The sequence below is a fragment of the Neovison vison genome, chromosome 3, assembly GCF_020171115.1.
Source record: "Neovison vison isolate M4711 chromosome 3, ASM_NN_V1, whole genome shotgun sequence".
NCBI classification, from domain to species: domain Eukaryota; kingdom Metazoa; phylum Chordata; class Mammalia; order Carnivora; family Mustelidae; genus Neogale; species Neogale vison.
In genome coordinates this window covers 88203588-88223092 of record NC_058093.1, presented here as the reverse complement: position 1 = coordinate 88223092, position 19505 = coordinate 88203588, and the positions used below count along the sequence as shown (strand labels likewise).

Sequence of the window (19505 nt, the reverse complement as noted above, 5' to 3'; positions counted from 1 at the left end):
TATATAGAAAAATATATGTATGTGTATATGTATATATAGAAATATATATGTATATATAGAAATATATGTGTATATATATCTATTCAGAGTATACAAAATAAGCTAATTTTTAGAATTAAAGTTTGAACTAATGAATATGGGTTATAAATTTTTAATTATAGATTTTTTTCTGATGCAACAACAATACATGCTCTCTAGAAAATTTGGGTATAGATAAGAATAAAACAAATAAAAGATTTTAACATTTTGGCCAGAGTTAAATATAAATGCATTATGTTTTATTGGCTTTTTCATATTTTATTCTAAAATTGGAATAATATTCTAAATATTGTGATCTCCATTTTATCCTTTTTGAATATATATTCTTTTAAATAGGATTTTTATAATGGCTTCAGTAGCATTCCATTGTATGAAAGCAGTATAATTCATTTTATCAACTGTTGACATTGTAAATAGTATTGTACTTGTGTCCTAGTACATAAATCTTAAGTTACTCTGAATCCTGTAATCCAAATAGTCTTTTGAATAAATTGGAAAGAGTAAAAGTCCTGGGACAGGAAATTACACATATTTTTCATATAAATTCTCAAACTGTACTCTTGATAGTTTTTGTTACTTATTTTTCTCATGATTCAACAAAGTCCTCATGAGACTCTTGAGTGGCTCAGTTGGTGAAGCCACTGCCTTCCACTCAGGTCATGATCCCAAGATCCTGGGATTGAATCGCAGGTCAGGCTCCCTGTTTAGCAGGGAGTCTGTTTCTCCCTCCCTCTTGCTAATGCCCTCTCTCCCTGACAAATAAATAAATAAAATCTCAGAAGAAGAAAAAAAAAAGATAAAGGACTCATTTCTTTTTTTTTTTTGAATCTTTGAGAAAATAGGCCTCATTTTTTTTTAATGATTTTGCCAATTTGATACATGAAGTATGGTCTCATTTTTATGATACTTCACATTTTAAAAATTATTACTGAGATTGAGCCTTTTTTTTTCTCTGAATTTGTGGGATATTTACATTTCTCCTTTTATAATGGCTGGGTAGCTTCAGAGGCATTGCCCCTTTTCTGATGAAAAACTGGGTGAAAACGGATAGGTGCCAAGTAGCACTCTTTTCCCCATCATTGGTTTGTTTTTTGTGTCTGTCTTTTCAACATAGTATTTTAAATATTTAGGTCTCTCGATATTTGCCTCTGTATTTCCTTTTGATTTTACAGTCCGAAATTTTTCTTTTCAAAACCGTATAAATATGTACATATCTTTTCTTTACCCTTGCAGTTTTTGCAATGTGACAGTTATAACTCACTAAATTGTTACAGGATCTGAGAACTGCTCTTATATTTTTTTCATTAAAAAAAAAAGATTTTATGTATTTATTGGAGAGCACGAGAGAGCACATGCGGGCATGGAGAGGGGCAGAGAGAGTGGGAGAGGCAGAGAAGCTCAAGCCGACTCTCCACTGAGAGTGAAACCCAACCAGGGGCTTAATCTCATAATCCCAAAATCATGACCTCAGCCAAACCCAGGAGTCTTAACTGACTGAGCCACCCAGGCACCCTTATTTTTATATTTTCTGTCATGTTCCATTGGCCTCCTTGATGCTTCATTCACTGGTCCTGTGCACATTAATTTCATTACTCTTAGAGCATGCTAGTAGTATTAGATAGAACACACTCACCATTAGAGTCTTCTGTTTCAAAATTTATTTTCACTCATACATTCTACATAAACTGAAAAATATTTTGCCCAATTCTAACAAAGTGCCTTTGAAATTTTTATTTTGGCAGCATTAAAGCCAAAAATTTCTTTAGATAGAACATAGTACCAGAAATATTGAGTTACTATTTCTCAAATTTTATATTTTTCTTTAGGTTCTAATTCTTTTCCTCTAATATGCACACACACACATTTATATGACTTCATGCTATTTATTTATTAATCTCACTAAAATATGACATGAATCAATTTCCTTAGAAAGTTATTCAAAAATTTTTGCACAATTATATAGGTTATTCTAACACCATTTCTCATTAAGGAACCTATTGTGAAAAATGTATTATTGCATTAATTGCTTCTTCTTTTTGAACTTACACATTCGTTTTAAAATCAAAATAAAAGGTCAACATTTTGTTCATTTGAAATAAGAAAAAGATCCTTAAATACAGATTTTCAGATGATTTAACATCACAAAAATAATATAACTAGTAATAAGAATAAAATTGATTTTTATCCTCATTCTTGATAAGGTTTTAAATATTAACTGCTTTATGATATCATCTAACTTGTATGTGCTTAAATATTTGATGACTCGCATCACAAATGGTTTTGGTATGCAGGCCCCAGATTCCTGTGTTCATTGCAGTTATTTTTATAGATCAAAATATCTGATGTTGTTATTTATGTTTTAGGTTAGTGGGATGGTTTGGCCATGAACTCAGCACCCGATTTAAGATGGATAACAGTAAGTGTATTCAGTTTCACTTCCCAAGTCATTTCATTTTACCTTTATTTCAATTTTCATCTGTCTTCGTATGATATGTAATGTACATGCCTCATGGAGAGTGCACTTTGAAAATGCCACTGAGAATTCTTAAAATAAGAAATGACATTTCCAGAGTGTAAGACTAAGTGTTTGTAGATTTTAGCATGAATTTGAGTCTATCCCTTTGTAGGGAGATAAGTGGAAGGGAAATGTAATGTACAAGACTGAGATCTCATCAACACTGAGGACCCAAAACATCAGGCAGTGAGGACAGAAAGGAATGTTTTGCTTGCAGTCAGACCCGGAGAGACAGGTGTCAATCGCGCTTTGCTGCTTAATCGTTTTGTGATGCTGCACAAATTACATCATCTTGGGTTTTTTGTTTTCCTTCTCACATATCTAATGTGAATTATAAAATCTGTGTCTCTCGGGGTCTGATGGGAGAGTGAGACAGGTTCAAAGCTGTAAACCAAGTAGCACATACATAATAGTGCTATCGAATAAATGTTCTTTTTTAGCTCTCTTTTGTCAGTTTTTCCTTTTGTGGCTTTTGCCACACACCAAACAATAGCAGTTGAACCCCAGCAGGTAGAAATAAAAGTACACCATGTGCAGCATGCCGCCACACTGTCCCACTTTTTCCTGAGTGACTGACTCTATTCTTCAGTCACGTCGGAGACAGAAAGCTTCCTAAATGTTTTGAGAGTTTCAGTTCAATTTGACCCCTCAGACTGCTACCAACCTGAATTAACTATTTTAAATAAATTCACATTTGCAAAAATCAAGATACAAATGATTAAGTCGGGCCCTTTCATTCAAATCAAGAAACCTGTATTTTATCCTGGCTGCTGGAATCATTAGCTCTGTAGTTATGCCAGTTACTTAAATCTTTTGTGATGCGTTTTCTTATCTGTAAACGAGAGAATTAGACTGTATCAGGAGTGGGCAAAGTCTCTCTCTGAAGGGCCAAAGATGAGATCTTTTAACCTTTTGTAGCTTTGCTGTCTCTCTGGCAAATACTCAGTTCTGCCATTGTGCTTCTAACATGGTCATAGACATAAATGAGTGAATGTGGCTATGTTCCAAGTCGAGGGCCAGATTTGGTCCCCAGGACATAGTTTATGCTCTGGATTAGATGTGTCTCTAAAGACCTAGAATACGTTCTGATGCTCTTTAAGTCAGTCTTAGCTTTAATTCGATCTCCAACTAGCAATCTTAACTCTATTGCATTCGATTGGCTACTATTCAATCTAATTGATTCTAATTAGGATATCTGTTATTAATTTTCCTTTTAAATATATTGTACTAAAATAATTTTTTAAAAAGATTTTATTTATTTATTTGAGAGAGAGATCACAAGTAGGCAGAGCAGCAGGCAGAGAGAGAGAGAGGGAAGCAGGCTCCCCGCCCGGCAGAGAACCCGACGCAGGGTTCAATCCCAGGACCCTGAGACCACGACCCGAGCCGAAGGCAGAGGCTTAACCCCTTGAACTACCCAGTCACCCCTTAAATCATTTTTTTAAAAGCCTTTGTCCTCCCCTAATAGAAGCCAAATGACCTAATAATCTTAGTGCTTAAAGTCACCTTCCTAGGTCATTTCAATCACATTTCTGCCTTTGGATGGCATTACAATAACAAACCATTAAAATCTTGATGTTTTTCTCTCATTGACATGGTTTTCCAGTAGAAAAAGCAAAGCATGGGCAGAATAAGGAAAGCTGATTTGGGAGTGGGAGGACAGAGGATGCGGTTCAGAGTAGAAAAGATCATTTTTATGGTCTAAGAGCTCTAGGATTTGGTAGGCTGCTATGAAAATGGGGGCAGGGGAGACAGACATTTCAGGTGAAGGAAAAATATGCCACTATTTTAGGCCCATGGAGTTTCTTTTAAATACCTCAGAAAACTTAGTAATAAAAGGTTTTAAATATTACTCTTTCTCTCTACTACCTCAGTGTCATTAAAAAAAAAAAAAAACCCACAGAGGACATTTTTTAAGGTGCATTCTACTTAAAAAATGACATGATGTTTACTTTTCAGAACTACAGTTAATCCCTGGGGTCAGTGGATTTCGAATTTCAAACCCTCCCATTTTGTTGGTCTGCTCTTTACATGCTAGTTTAGAGGTAAGTGATCTTCAACTTCACACATCGTGTATTTTTTTAAAGATAGATTTATTTATTTATTTATTTATTTGACAAAGAGAGATCACAAGTAGGCAGAGATGCAGGCAGAGAGAGAGAAGAGGAAGCAGGTTCCCTGCTGAGCAGAGAGCCGGATACGGGGCTTGATCCCAGGACCCTGAGCTTGATCCCAGGATGCCCAGGATTCTGGGATCATGACCCGAGCCGAAGGCAGAGGCCTTAACCCACTGAGCCACCCAGGCGCCCCTTCAACTTTACACATCTTGACCAATGTCTTTACTTGACTGTGACCTGTCGTAGGACCATCTCTGCTAAACAGCAAGATTAATGTGACTGTGTATAAACAGTGATCAAAGGCCAGTGTTCTTCAGGACAGTGACTGTGGCCTAATTGCCATCTTTTATTTCTATCCCCAGCCTCAGCACGGTGCTTGGCACATAATAAACGTTGGCACTTGATAAATGTTTTGGAACTGAGCCAGGGAATACATGTCTTTAGTTCCACTTAGAATTTGTATGAACTTAAATAAGTTGTTCAATCTTCTTATGGTCTCTCTATTACAAAATAACCATGCAATATTTAATTCTTCATTAATTTACTTATTTATCTATTAAAGTATTATGTGCCGGATATTGTTGTGATTACTGGGGACTCTGCTGCTGCTGGTTCTGGGAGTCAATGAAGTGTCTTGTCACAAAGTGCCATGTCACAAAACTATATACTTAAGGAAAAAAAATAGAATCCTTCAAAGTAAGCCAAAGATTGAGTAAGGTTGTCTCATGAGGTTAAGCTGAATTTTTTAAAAAGTGGAGTGTCTGTGGCATTATATTCTTGTATAATCTCTACTATTACTGCCTCAGTATAGATTTTTTAGTAAATTCATACTTATAGTTAAAATTAGTTTTACCCTAATCAATGATATTCAAGGAATCAATTTGGTTTTCTAGATGTGCTTATCTACCTTTCTACCTATTTATATAAATATATACTTACCTACTCTACCTGTCCATTTATGTTTATATTAATATTCATATGTATATCTATGTAACTTAATTATTTGGATATTAATTAATTTCAGTATGAGACTAAATATATTTAAGTAAATATATATTAAATAATTATATGCTATATAATTAATATTAATACATATATTAAGTAAATATATTTTTATATACATACATAGAGTAAAATATATTTTAGGTAGATATGTAGGGTTTTTTTGTAAATATGCATTTCTAACAGATTTTAAATATATAACTATTTAAAAGAGAATTTGACTTTTTTTAACTTAAAGTGTTTTAAAATCATCTAGTTTGTGATATTTTAGGAAATCCTGTTGTGGAGTATTTCGGAATGAATGAATGGATAGACTTGGAAGATCTTTTCTAAACCTAAATTCTAGGATTTTGTGACCACGCAAAGTAGTTTCTCACTTTAGCCACTGGGTGGCAGTGTCAAGTTCTTTTTTTCTTTCTTTTTTTTTTTTTTAATACAACCTCACCACTACACAGTGGTAATTAACTCATTTCACTTCATCCCCGTTTAAAAAGCACCTTCTCAGTGTGACCACTAGATGGAGCTTGTGTTGTTTACGCTTTTTAGGCAGGTTTTTTGGTTTTTTTTTTAAATTGAAAATAGACCCAGTAACAAGATTTTCTCAGCCAGTGAAAAAAATTTTTTAATTTTTTAAATTTTTTAAATTTTTTTTGGGGGGGAGTAGTGAGAGAATCTGCTTAGCAAGTTAGATAATGATATTTGAACTGTTTTTATAGTATCTATTCAGAGCAACACTTCTGTTAAATGTTTTAAAATGAAATAAAATTTTGCTCACTTTGCAAGTTTGTATCAGGAAGAAAATGAGTTTCAGTGTGAAAACACCAAGGTGTACCTTAGGAAGAACTAGTACTTAAAGTTATTTGGTCTGATTTTCCTTATCTTCGCAAATGGGTTCTCAGCCAGATCTAGAAATTTTAGACACTCTAACTTTAGTATGTTTCTGCAATGGACTGGTTTCAAGTATTTACCCCTTCTCATGGAAAGAAGTCACATTTTCAGTTTTTCTACCACTGGTTCTCCAGGCTAGGCTTGAATGATAAAAAGCACAGAAACGTTTACCGCCACATCATACTGTATTATAGTCACCTGGACAAAGTTTTTGTTTTCAGCTGGAATCTGAAGATTGATTTATTTTCTTTCTTTAACACTTAAACTTAGCAAAAACACTCTAAAACCAACAAGAAGTGGGATTGTACTTCTCTGGAGCATCTTACCACTTAAGTATTTCTCTTGAGCCTCTTAGAAATACCTTAAGTTATTTGCTGCTGGGCTCCATTCTAACCAAAATTATTATTTTTATTTTTTAAAGAATTTATTTATTTATTTGACAGAGATCACAAGTAGGCAGAGAGACAGAGGGAAGCAGGCTCCCTGCCGAGCAAAGAGCCTGATATGGGGCTCGATCCCAGAACTCTGGGATCATGACCTGAACCGAAGGCAGAGGCTTTAACCCACTGAGCCACCCAGGTGCCCCTAACCAAAATTATTTTTAACTAATCCAGCATTGTGTTGAAAAAGCGTTTTTTGAAATTCTTCCTCCTCATTTTAAATTGCAAAATTCTGAAATGACAAAACAATGCATCTCTTTGCTTCTTATTCTTTACCTAAGCACTAAAATGTTCTACTCCCTAGATGCCACATGAGTAAGCATGACGGCTGCCGTTATGTTGTTCATGCCCTTGTTTACATTATAGCATTATAAGAGACAGGTAATTAGAGTTCAAATAAATGAGAAATAGATGCATGAATCAAAGTGCTTTTTCTTGTAGTAGCTACTTGTCTTTCAAAAAATATCCAGCATAGTCAGAAATCAACTGGAGGAGAGATTCTAAACCTAAGAATCAGTGCACATGGATATGATATCAGTTCGACAATATGATCTTTTAAAATATTAATGTGATTTTGTTTATAATGACTGTGACAACTGTCACTTGACTACATGTACTCTTGAGTTCATTTGTCTCGTTTTTAAAATGAAGATATTTATAAAAAAATTACTTCAGAAATCTCAGTCTTCCAACTGCTAACTTGAAATAAAAAATAAATCTGTTGTATTTTGAAGGGCCATGCTTGTATTCAGTGATAGGTAGACGATTTTTAGACTTTTCAGTATATGATTTATAATGAAATAAATAGCTCCAAAACACAAAATTGGAGCATTCAATTAAAATATACAGCAAGTAAAAAGAAGTGTACTGTGTGATTCCTCAGAAAGTGATTAGGTGGCCAATTTTAAGAATTTTAGAGAAAAAATGTGACAGTAGAAAACATCATACTATACTTATTTTTTCTCATTTAAACTTCTCTAACTTTTTTTAGCTTTGTATTCATTTTTCTTGGTAAGAAAAATAACCCATGTAGTTGAAATTCTGCCAAAAATTGTTATAAGCTGAATATTTTCAAACTACAGTTTTCAGTTTTTCTAATTAAAAAAAAATTCTTTCTCAGTACAGAAAGCATAGAAATAATGAGATACCAAAAAGAAATTTATTGTATTCTTCAGTTAATTCCTGTTATCCCCTCTTAATATTTTTTAAAAATATTTATTTATTTGAAAGAGAGAATGAGAGAGAGAGAGAGAGCACGCGTGCATATGAGAGTGGGGAGGGGTAGAGGGAGAAGCAGACTCCCCGCTGAGCAGTGAGCCGGATACGGGAGTGGATTCCAGGATCATGACCCAAGTTAAAGGCAGTTGCTTAACCAACTGAGCCACCCAGCCACCACCACCCCCTTTTAATATTTTTATGTGAGTTCTCAGAACAGACCTTGACAGCCTCTGACAGGATTTTAAGAGTGCCTCATAGTCTAGCTGCCCTTACTGTGGTTTAATGATGGAAAATGGTTTCATATTTAAAAGTTATTTTATTATCAAAGAGTAATGGTATGTTAAATTTGGGACTACTTGTCATAAAAAAATGGGTTTCTAGCTATCAGAGAAATCTGCAAGAACAAAATCTCTTTTAAAAAAACCTATAAACTTAAGTAATATTCCCCAAAGTCTTACTAACCTAAGAATACAAATGAAATATCATTAAAAGTAGTACTTCACATCTTGCTCCTACCTGTATCTTATGGGGCTTATAGCAGAACCAGAAAATTTTTCAGAATTATCTATAAATCAAATGTTCCTTGAATTCCTATTAATCTCCAAAGAGAAGCTCGGAAAAATTCCTCTCCTATTCGTTTATTCCTACCCTGCCAACAAAACCACGGGTGGGTCGTGCTTTGCTTCTCTCTGCTCCTGCCCTCTGTGAGAATTGATTCTTGCTACAGGCTCTCTTGATCCAAAAGTTCGCTGTGTTCCCTTGAGTCTGCCTTGTGCCGGATCCACTCACATTTTGTTTTATAGCAGACAGTGAAGAGATGGCTCCTGTTAGACGCCGTGTAGCTCGGGCTACCTGAGTGACTCGGGTTACCTCCTTGTACTGCCCATCCCAGATACCTTCTGAGATGTACACACCTCGACCTGCTTCCACAGTCCGTGATGTGTGGTTGAGGACAGAGACCATTGCCATTGCCATTCTGTCCCGTTTCTCCCATCTTCCTTGGATACTGTTACCTTCGATACAAATCCCTTTTGTCTCCTTCAGCCAAATCTGCAGCTTCCGTGCCATACAGATCAAGGAAATCTTTGCCCAGATGGTTTGAGTTCTATTAGAATGCCTGCTCACACATGCCCCGTGCATATACAGAAATAACTATTTTCCCCAGCTTCATAAAGTCTAGATGTCACTGAACGACCCTGTCTTTGCTCTGTGACATAACATGATACAGAAAAGGGATATTAAGCGACATGCCAGTGCATCACGCTGTTTGAAGTTCATTCAGTTCTTATATGTAGGATATATTTTTAAACTCTGCTTGACCTTAAGAGATAAGCTAGAAAAGCGTGTCTGTTTTGACCGCTAGTGTTCCAACAACAGTTACTGTGTGCACTTGTCACTCATCTTAATATAAAACACCTCAGGCAGCAAATGGCATGTGTTCACACCAGTGCTGGAGTTTAGCAGGGGAAAAATTGATGAAAGAAGAAGGAAAGATAAAAGGAAAGAAGAGTGAGAGGGAGGGAGGGAAGAGAGACGGAAACACACACACAGAAACGCGAGCCTACCGGCCTCAGTACTAACATATATATTATCTAACATCACTTGCTTCCCTGTCTGACAATACTTGTTTTATTATTTAACTGCTTATTTCCTTACTGTTAACTGGGGAGATTCAGAATTGGTAGGAAAAGTAATCTCGGTCACACTGCCTTTCGTATGTACAAGCGTGTTTAGCCCTTATTATACTGTGTGGATCAAAAAACTATCAGAATAAAAAAAAAGTCCTCTTGATTGTGATTAAGAAAAATGGTTGTGAGGAAAAGGTTTGAATTTCATTATGTTTAAATGCATTTGTTAAGGTATGTTTTCTTACATTAATTATACTAAGTTGACTTAAAATAACTCTAAAAGAATGTTATCCTAACTTATTTTTCTTCTTCTTCTCTTGCAAGTATTGTTTAAATGACATTTGTACGGTTTTTCCTGTCACAGCAACTTTATATTCGGCTTTCAGTGGCCAAGCATTTAAAAGAGGACATGTTTTTACGAAGGATTATCTAAAATGGGATGTTTTTGGAAAGGTCGAAAGTGGGCATTTCCTTTTTTAACATGGTTCTCGGTTAATTTTTGCTTCGTTGTACATCAACAAGACACTGTTAATCAGATTGCTTCTTATTCTGTAGATCTTTAAGCAAGCAACTATGAAAGCATTGAGGAGAAAATCTATTTTGCTCACTGGTTATCTGGAATACTTGATCAAGCATTATTATAACAAAGATAAAGCAGATACTAAGAAACCATTTGTGAACATAATTACTCCAGCCGGCATAGAGGACCGCGGATGCCAGCTTACACTAACGTTTTCTGTTCCAATAAAATGTGTTTTCCAAGAACTAGAAAAACGAGGAGTGGTTGTAAGTATATCTCTTGCTTTGCTACCCGGTTTTCTCTCTGGGTTGCATGTTGGGGATAAAATTTGGGTTCTTTGGTTAATTTACTGTTGCATGTTATTTCACATCGGTCAGTCAATGAGGATAGATTGCCAACTAAATATTCATCGCTGTGCTAATTGAAGGCATAGAGCTCTGTCGTTTCGGATAAAAAGGAAGAAGCCACAAATTTTGAATATAGGAACCCGTCTTCTATAATTTACTCATTCTTTTCATTACAGTTTGAGCTGAAAAAAAAAATGTTTCATTATAATCCATTAGGACATGTTTTCACTAGTTTTTACCAGCAAAAGCCCAAATATGTATGTTTATTGAATATACAGAATTAAATAACATAACCTAGGGGGGAGGAAGAAAAGAAGTCAGTTTTATTTAGCTGTTTGTTTGAGCCAAGGCATTTCAGCCTTGTCATTTAGTCAAAACAGAACTGCAGACCCATCTCAGGTGTGTTAACATTGTAGGGAATATTTTTTTTTTTTTTAAACCCTGAGGCCCTTAATGATCTGGTTATAGTCTCTTGAAGAAAATAAGGGTTAGTAGGGTCATTTCAGGAGAAATGGTGGTCATGTATCTATCTCCAGGGACAGCGTAGTTTAGGAATTGCTCCACTCTTGTGGTCCTGTCTCTCCTGAGGAGAGGGTATCTCAGATTCCAGAGGCACGGATCCGTATCTCAGTGTTCCAAGTCAAGTTTTACCATTTGTAAGCTGTGTGCTCTAGGAAAGTTAATTCACCTCTATCGGTTTGAGTTTTCACATCTGCATTTGGGGTGCAAAAATGCCTCCAAAAGTTGTTGTGAGAATTAAATGGTCCAGTATTTGGCACATAAACCAAATATTGAATGTACTCACTCACAGTGGGTATTTTTTTGAAGATCAGTCATAGAGATCTTCAGTCTAGACCAAATTATTTGGGTCCATTTTGTGACATTTCAGAGATAGTGCCAACTCCTTACTGATGTAATAAGAGATTAAAGGATCCAACATATTCTTTATGTTGGACTAATACTAATACTAAGACTAATACTCTCCATGTCCCGGTATGTTCATTTAAATTCGCCCAAGGGTTCTAGTCTCTCCAGAGCCTCCCCACCAGTAAATTATATCCATGACTTACTGAACACTTCAAGATGATTGCTGAGTAGATTTCAGGAAAACTTTTGGATACACATGATATTCATATTTTAGCTATTATTAAGAGGAGAGTTTCCATTAACACAGAAACATGCTTTACTACAAGTAAAAAAAAAATGTTTATATATTAAGTTTTAGGGAAATTAGCATGATTGCTTTATGTAAGCTTATCTTGAGTGTAGATTTTTCATCATGTGACTAATGATAATGTTATTGTGACTTTATTTCCTACCCACCCCCCCACAGTGTGACAAGCGAGAACCAAATGGCATCCGAGTGGCTCCAGTTCCTCTCTACAACTCTTTTCATGATGTTCATAAGTTTATCAGTCTCCTCACTTCTGCACTTGACTCTGCAGAGATCAAAAATAGCAGCGTTTTCTAGAACAACTTCAGCAAGTGTTACTGAAAGTTTCTATGGTTATTTTATTATTATTTTCAAATTTTAATGATTAGAAGTTTTCCAAGACTGATTACACATACTTGGCAATGAATTATATATGTTACAGAAAAATCTGAAATATCTTTTCCAAGAGTCTGTGATCTGAGGAATCCACATGTCTGTCCAATTTCTTCATACTTGGTGGATCAAAGTTTTACTGGTCTAAGTATTATGTACACAATCTTAGCTGTCATATTTCGTGGTCAGTGAATGTTTTATGTTGACTTAATTTATAATTTGACAACTTCATAATATGTGTGCAGTTTTGTGTCAATTTTAGAAATGTTACTTTAGTTTTAATTTACCAAAGAGTTTCTTATAGTCACTATAATTTCACAGTCTGATAGATGCATGATTTTGCAGTATTCCATCCAACTCTAAGGAAGAAAAAATATATTTTCTAGGACAGTAGCTTTCAAATATTTTGGCCATGGCCCACACTAAGAAATATATTTAATCTCAGAGACTAGTATTTATATGTGTTTATACCTTATTTATTGATTCTAATATACAAATTGTATCATATTTTACCATCTGTGAAAGAATTTATTTTTCAGTTTTTAGTCAACAATTCTTATAGTTGCCACTGACCATTCTGTCATGTTACCATCTCTGGCATCAGCATGCTTCTCACAGTGAACAGATGATTTTTAAAAAGAGGCATCTATAGAAAAAGCAGAAGTGTCATAAATTATTGGTCTATGCTCTACTATTTATTATTCACTTTCTCTTATTACAGCAAGTGTTGGTTGAGACTTATTACATTTATTTCCAAGCTAACTCTTGGGTCCTAATCCATTTTACAAAGTTGTTCCTTTATTTGAAAGTACCGTAATTCCTTATTTTTTTAATGGGGACTTGTGCTGATAGAAGTCTGTCCATGGTACCTGTCTCTGCAGTGGTGAAACAAGTCATCCCGAGATACTTGAGACTAAGAATTAGAATTAGTAAATGAGTGCTTCATATTTCCCCTTCTGACCCGAATCTATGGGCCATTCTTTCCACTAGGAAACTACAGTCACACTCAACCCTATAAAACTTTCCTGGTTTTCAGCTGTTGTTGCTACAGCTACTATTCATGAATTGGCAAAGTAGTCTACATTCATATACCTGGGCAGGAAGAAGGAATGACTACAACATAATTAGTCCCCTGATGAACAAATTTGAATGAAATTAACTTAGACAACCGTTAGAGTTAAATAAAAAGATGCAGAACTGACAGCAGTATCAGCACCTACGGTGATAAATGTATTGAGTACTTGCCATGTACCATGTATGGTGCTGATCTATTCATACTTATCTTATTTATCTTATTTGACCCTGCACAACTTCACAGAGAAGAAATCATTTTGAGTCTCATAGGAGTAAGCAAAACAGACATGGTTTCAGTTATCAGGAAACATGCAGCTTAGTGGGAGAAAGAGGTAATAAAACATACAAACACCCAAGTAAATATATGATTACAAACTATAGATTTTATGAAAGAAAAACATGATACTATAAGAGAAAAATCTCAAGCGTATTAATTAGATGGCCAAGTAAGGGTGTATAAAGGTGATTGTAAGTTTCAAGTTCTTAAATACCATGCAAAAAAAAAAAAAAAAAAAGAAAGAATTCTTGCTAATCACATTAAAATCACATCAAATTATGTATACAAATTATTCAAAGAATAATCAATACTATGTCCTCAATCACACAGGCTAGGAAGCAGAGTATTAGAAATGCCGTTTTCCCTGCTTGTATTCCCCTTCCTCCCCAAATCCAGAGATAACCATCGAATAATATTTTGTGTTAATCATTCCCTTATTTTCATTGAAGGTTTATATCTATGTATATGCCCATAAAAATACATTAGCCAATACTGTCTGTGTGTGAACATTGTGTAAATATAATTGTATATATTCTGCTTCTTTTACTCAAAACCAAGTTTTTGAGATTTACCCATTTGTTACATACAGCTTTGTACCCATTTTCATTGCTGCTCAGTGTTCTGGTATATAATTGGAGTTACTAATTGTGTATTTATTTTTGGAGTTACTCATATTCCATGACTAATGAACATTGAGTTTTTCCAAATATTTTTAACATTGCAACAATGTTGCTATTAACATTCTTGGTACACAGGTTCAAATGTTAGCCTAGGACATATAACTCTGAAAATGTTGGGTCATAGGACATACTCATGTTCAACTTCACAGTGCAACATTAAACTCTTCTCCCAAGAGGTTGGACCTCTAACCAGTATTAACCAGTACTAACATTTCCTACTTCTAACCAGTAGGAAATGAGAGTTTTCTTGACCCTTGCCAATAGTAGCTGCTGATTGCTTTTGTTATGTATGCCGGCTAAAATAGGGTGATTACTGAACTAACAGAATGAATGTATAACTTCCACAGAAGTAGGAGGAACATAATGAAGACATATACATACACTGCAGTTTATCCTGCAGAAACTGTCCTTAATCTGTGGACTGAGCCAACACTAGAATTTTACCTGAGTTTTATCCTTGCTCAGCTCTTTTCCTTTCCCATGTTGTCTGGGAACTTGTCTGAAGTTCTTCCTGATGAGCTCACTTCAATAAAACATAATAATCCAGGGGCGCCTGGGTGGCTCAGTCGGTTAAGTGTCAGACTCTTGGTTTCCACTTAGGTCACTATCTCGCAAGTCGTGGGATTGGTTCCATGCTCACTGGAGAGTCTGCTTGAAAATTCCCTCTCTGCCCCTCCTTCCACTCACTCTCAAATCTTTTTAAAGAAAACTATATTAATACAAAGCCCAGACAAAGCTCTGTTTCTAGGAAAGCCAATCTGAGAATTTCTTTCATCTAATGTTAATAACCATAAGCCTTTTATATTCTATATCTAGCATATGGTAAATTTCAGTTGTTTCTGTTGGTTTTCACAAATAATGCTTATTTTCTTGTGTGTATTCTACTTGTTAACTTTTCTTTTTTCTTTTTCTTTTTCTTTTTCTTTTTGTAGGCTAACTTTAAACCACTCATTTTATTGATATCCCCCCCCCCCGGAATTCTTTGAGAACTGGGTTAAAGTATGTCTTTCTAAAGATACTCATTTTTGCTTCTGCCAGTTAGTTACTCAGGGTCATTTCTAACACAAGAACACTTGAAATTTTTAAAGATTATTTATTGGAGGGGGGGAGGGGGAGAGCGAGGGAGGGAGAAACTTTAGCTGACTCCCTGCTGGGGGCAGAGCTGATGTGGGGCTCCATCTCATGACCCTGAGATCACAATCTGAGCCAAAAACAAGAGTTGGATGCTTAACTGTGTCACCCAGGCACCCCTAAAATTTTTGTTTTCAGTGTTTTCAGATCACATGGGTAGTATGAGACTGGATGTGTTAATCCTCACAAGGGCCAATTTAGAGTTGCAAATTCTCTGAAGATACTAATTTTTCTTGCTGTTCTTTTACATATTCTTTGGTTGCCAACATTATGTAGGACTCTTGGATCAGTTTACTTAGTTGGCTGGTCCTGAGCTTGTTCAATGTCTCATTTAGTTACCAGCACTGAAGCTCAATGACTTCAGGATATGGCAGAAACTCTTAAGATGGAAACCATACTTTTACTTCCCAGGTTCCTGCTTTTATTTTATTTTGGGGTTCTTAGAATTTCTTACTTTCATGCCATCTCATTTTAAAAGGCTTTTTCTGGCCACTGATTTTTACTTTTGTTTTCCAGTATCTAACCCCCAGCAATATGTCAAATTGTCATGTTTTATGACTAGAAACAAATATTAGGCACTTCCTATTTTCCCAGTAGAAAATGAATTGTGCCTTTTTAATAGTTCATGCACATTTATATAAATGCAATTCTTTTAGAGTAATACCCTTGGGAGCTATGGTAATACATAGAGCTGTCTGTGTAACACTGAAGTACACTTACCATACAAAACTGACTGGGGGAAAGGCTGGGTGTGAGGGCAATAGCTAAATTTCCAATTAAAGAAACTTTTTCTACAGATATTTTCTGCTAGATAACTTTCTCCTTGAGGTCAAAACTGTGTGGGTTCACATTCAAATTGTGTTCTGCTTTTGTTCCATAAACTGAAATTGTTAGAGCATTGATTTTTGAGTAAATGGTTTTTTGCATCATCTTAAGAAAACTGCGAACACCCTGAAAGCATCATATCATAAAGCACATCATTGGACATCACTGAATTAAGGCATCCTGTAACTGAGATAATGGGTTTGATGCTTGTGTGGGTCATTAGCATCTATATTATGTGTTTTTGAAAGATAAAATTCATGTTCTGCCCTCTAGTGATATATTTTAATCTCAGCAAGACATTTATAAAGAGGAGTATTATGGACTAATGCATTTAAACATATATGATATGTTCTAGTTTATTCCAATTATTTTTATCAATGCTCCAGTTTTCTAACTTCTGACTCTTCTAATTTCAGCTCCTGAGTCTCTTTGATATTACCTTAACTTTTTTTTTTAATATTTATTGCTTTTGGTGTAAGAAGATGCATGCTCATCTTGTATATTTCTTATCTCAATCCTGACATCACTTATTTCTCTAAGAATATGTGTTGCTTTTGGAAGACAATGATATTTAGAAACCATAATCTCAACAGTAAGAGTGCTCATTATAATCAAGTTAATCATAGTTTCCAGGATTTTCAGTTGGCAGAGTTAGGAAATCTATATTTTAAGAGAAATTATATTTAAAATTAGACAGTAACTATGTCCTTAATGTGGCGCCTCATGAAGGAGGCAGCATCACTTGCACAATAGTCTCGGGAATTGATGAACGTAAGTCCAGTCAAACTCTTAGAGATATTTTCCAGTGTAAAAAAACTATGGGGCATAGAGAAGTTAAATGGTCCACAAAGAAGCAAATGTGGGGGATGCTACATGGCAGCTCACTGGGTTTCCTCAACAAGTCAATGGCATGAATATGGAAGAGGTGAGGGACAATGGACTGTTCTCATGTAGTGAAACCAAAGAGACATTAGTAAATGCAATTTGTGGATTTTCTTTGGATCTTGATTCAAAGACCATTTTACAAGGAGTAGTAAATCCAATTACTGTGTTTCAAAGGTAATGTGAGGCAACCTGGGTGGCTCAGTAGGCTGAAAGTCTACGTTTGGCTCAGGTCATGACCCTGGAGTCCCAGGATTGAGTTCTGCATTGGACTCCCTGCAAATTTGCTGCTCCCTCTGACCCCTCTCCCTTCTCATGCCCTCTCTCTCACTCCTTCTAAAATGAAATAAAATAAAATAAAAACATAACTCTTGTGTGTATGGTGATAGCACTAGTATAGGACCAATAAAAATACATTGCTGAGAGAATTGAGGACATACTAACAAGGAAGAATTTTATTCAACTTGTTAGCTATGACAGCTACTTAGGATGTAAGAAGATATGAATATTTTTAAATAGATACACCCAGCACATGGGAATGAAATGATACAAAGTCTGGAGTTGGCTTTGAAATTCCTCTGTCTCCCCTCCCCCCAATAAGAATGCTAACAAATAAGTTACCACACACTTAATCCACCCACATTATCTTACAGTTCTGCAGGTTACAGTGTCAGCATATGTCCCACTAGATCAAACTCAAGGTTTTGGCAGGATTCCTTTCTGGAGGCATTAAAGGAAATTCCCATTTCCTTGCCTTTTTCAGCTTCTAGAAGTTGCCAATATTTCTTGGTTCTGATCTCCATCTTCAAAGCCAGCAATGTTGTATCTCTGACACTTCTTTTTTCATAGTCTAATAGCCTCCCTCTTCCACTTTCAAGAGCTTTTGTTATCACATTGGGCCCAACTGGATAATCCAGGCTTATCTCTGTGAAAGCCAATAGATTCATCTTAATTTCACCTGCAGTCATGATTCTCCTCTGCTATATAATGTAAAATATTCATATCTTCTGGTTATTAAGACATGGACTTCCTTGGGGGGCGTTATTCTTCACACCACAGGAAGAAATGATGGATGGGAAGGAAGGAAAGAGAAAAATGTATGACAAAATCTTGATAATTCTGAAGAGTTTCAAGATTCTCTCTACTTTTGTTAATACTTGAAAAATAAGCAATAAATCGTGATGGCTTAGATAAGAATCCTGAATAACTTCCTCAAAAGTCATGATTTTAACAAAATCATGTATATAATGTTTTCCACCCATATTCTAGGATGGAAACAATCTCTTCTGTCTCCAAATGTCAAAAAAAATTATCTGTAATTTTCTTATGATGGATTTTGAAAGGAACATATCTTACACTATATTTGTATATATCTTTTCTCCCTATCTTAATAAAACTTGGTTAATATTTTGTGTCTTGTTTTATTTTATTTTATTTTAGTATGTCACTTGGTACTTACCACTGTGTTGAACATAGATTTTGGCTCTTATAAGCAGGTAATTAATGAGAAGTGTACAGTTATAACAAGTCAAATATGATACCCATTTTTACCTTGAGGCCACCACTGGTATTATCACACTTCATCTTCCTTTGTCTCTAACGGGACTCAAAAGCCCTCTTCCAGTGCCCTATCCAGAAACAAACTTGAGAATGATTTTCATTATCATAAATAATAATACTCTAAAGCATGTCTTCTCACAGAAGACAAATCAACTAACAAAGAATTCCTGGGTCTCTGTTGAAATCTCAATAACATATATTCACAATAGTATTTTAGGTGAAAAGTACTGCATTTTTGTGCCAATATTTACTAAACAGAGGTCTTAATTTTCTCTTTCCCCGTTTGTGAGAGTTTCACTTTATGCAGCTCTCCTTGCATTCTATTGTGTTAAAACAGCAAGCTTGTCAAGAATGGAGACATTGCAGTGATATATGCAGAGTCTATGGGAGACATTTTCTCTATGGGTTAAAGTAAGTAGTTGGATCAAAGTCAGGACATAGATGCTACAGCTGGTCTAGGAAAAAATGGCAATTAAGAGGAAAAAAAAGAACAGAAAGAGAGAATCACAGACAGTCTTTTTTTAGGAGGCAACAACAGAACCAGACTGTTTGAAATTGGTAACTGACTCCAAATGTCACATTTTTTCACTGAATTCTAAATAATATTGCTATTTTATAACTGTTACTTGGTTGTATTGATGGCCATATTAACTTATTTCATAACAAACTCGCTACATATATTTTTATACACTATATATATTTGTTGTCTTTTTCTTATATTTCCTTCTCTCAACAATACTTAGATTTGAAGAAAAGCATGTTAAAGTTTAAAGGATATTTCTTCAAATGGTTTTCAGTTCAGTCAAAGTTGACACA

The 19505-nt window shown here is 35.2% G+C and overlaps 1 protein-coding gene across 6 annotated transcripts in view; it reads left to right on the top strand.

Moving 5' to 3' along the window:
- KYNU (kynureninase) overlaps positions 1-14101 on the top strand; it is a 217425-nt gene extending 203324 nt beyond the window's left edge. For all 6 annotated transcript variants that reach the window (XM_044242548.1, XM_044242551.1, XM_044242549.1 and 3 more), the window contains 4 exons: positions 2403-2455; positions 4514-4599; positions 10403-10633; positions 12048-14101. In XM_044242548.1, coding sequence (XP_044098483.1) covers positions 2403-2455; positions 4514-4599; positions 10403-10633; positions 12048-12185 — 508 coding nt within the window. In that variant the 3' untranslated portion in view covers positions 12186-14101. The remainder of the gene's footprint in view (positions 1-2402; positions 2456-4513; positions 4600-10402; positions 10634-12047) is intronic.
- Positions 14102-19505: the final 5404 nt, after the last annotated feature.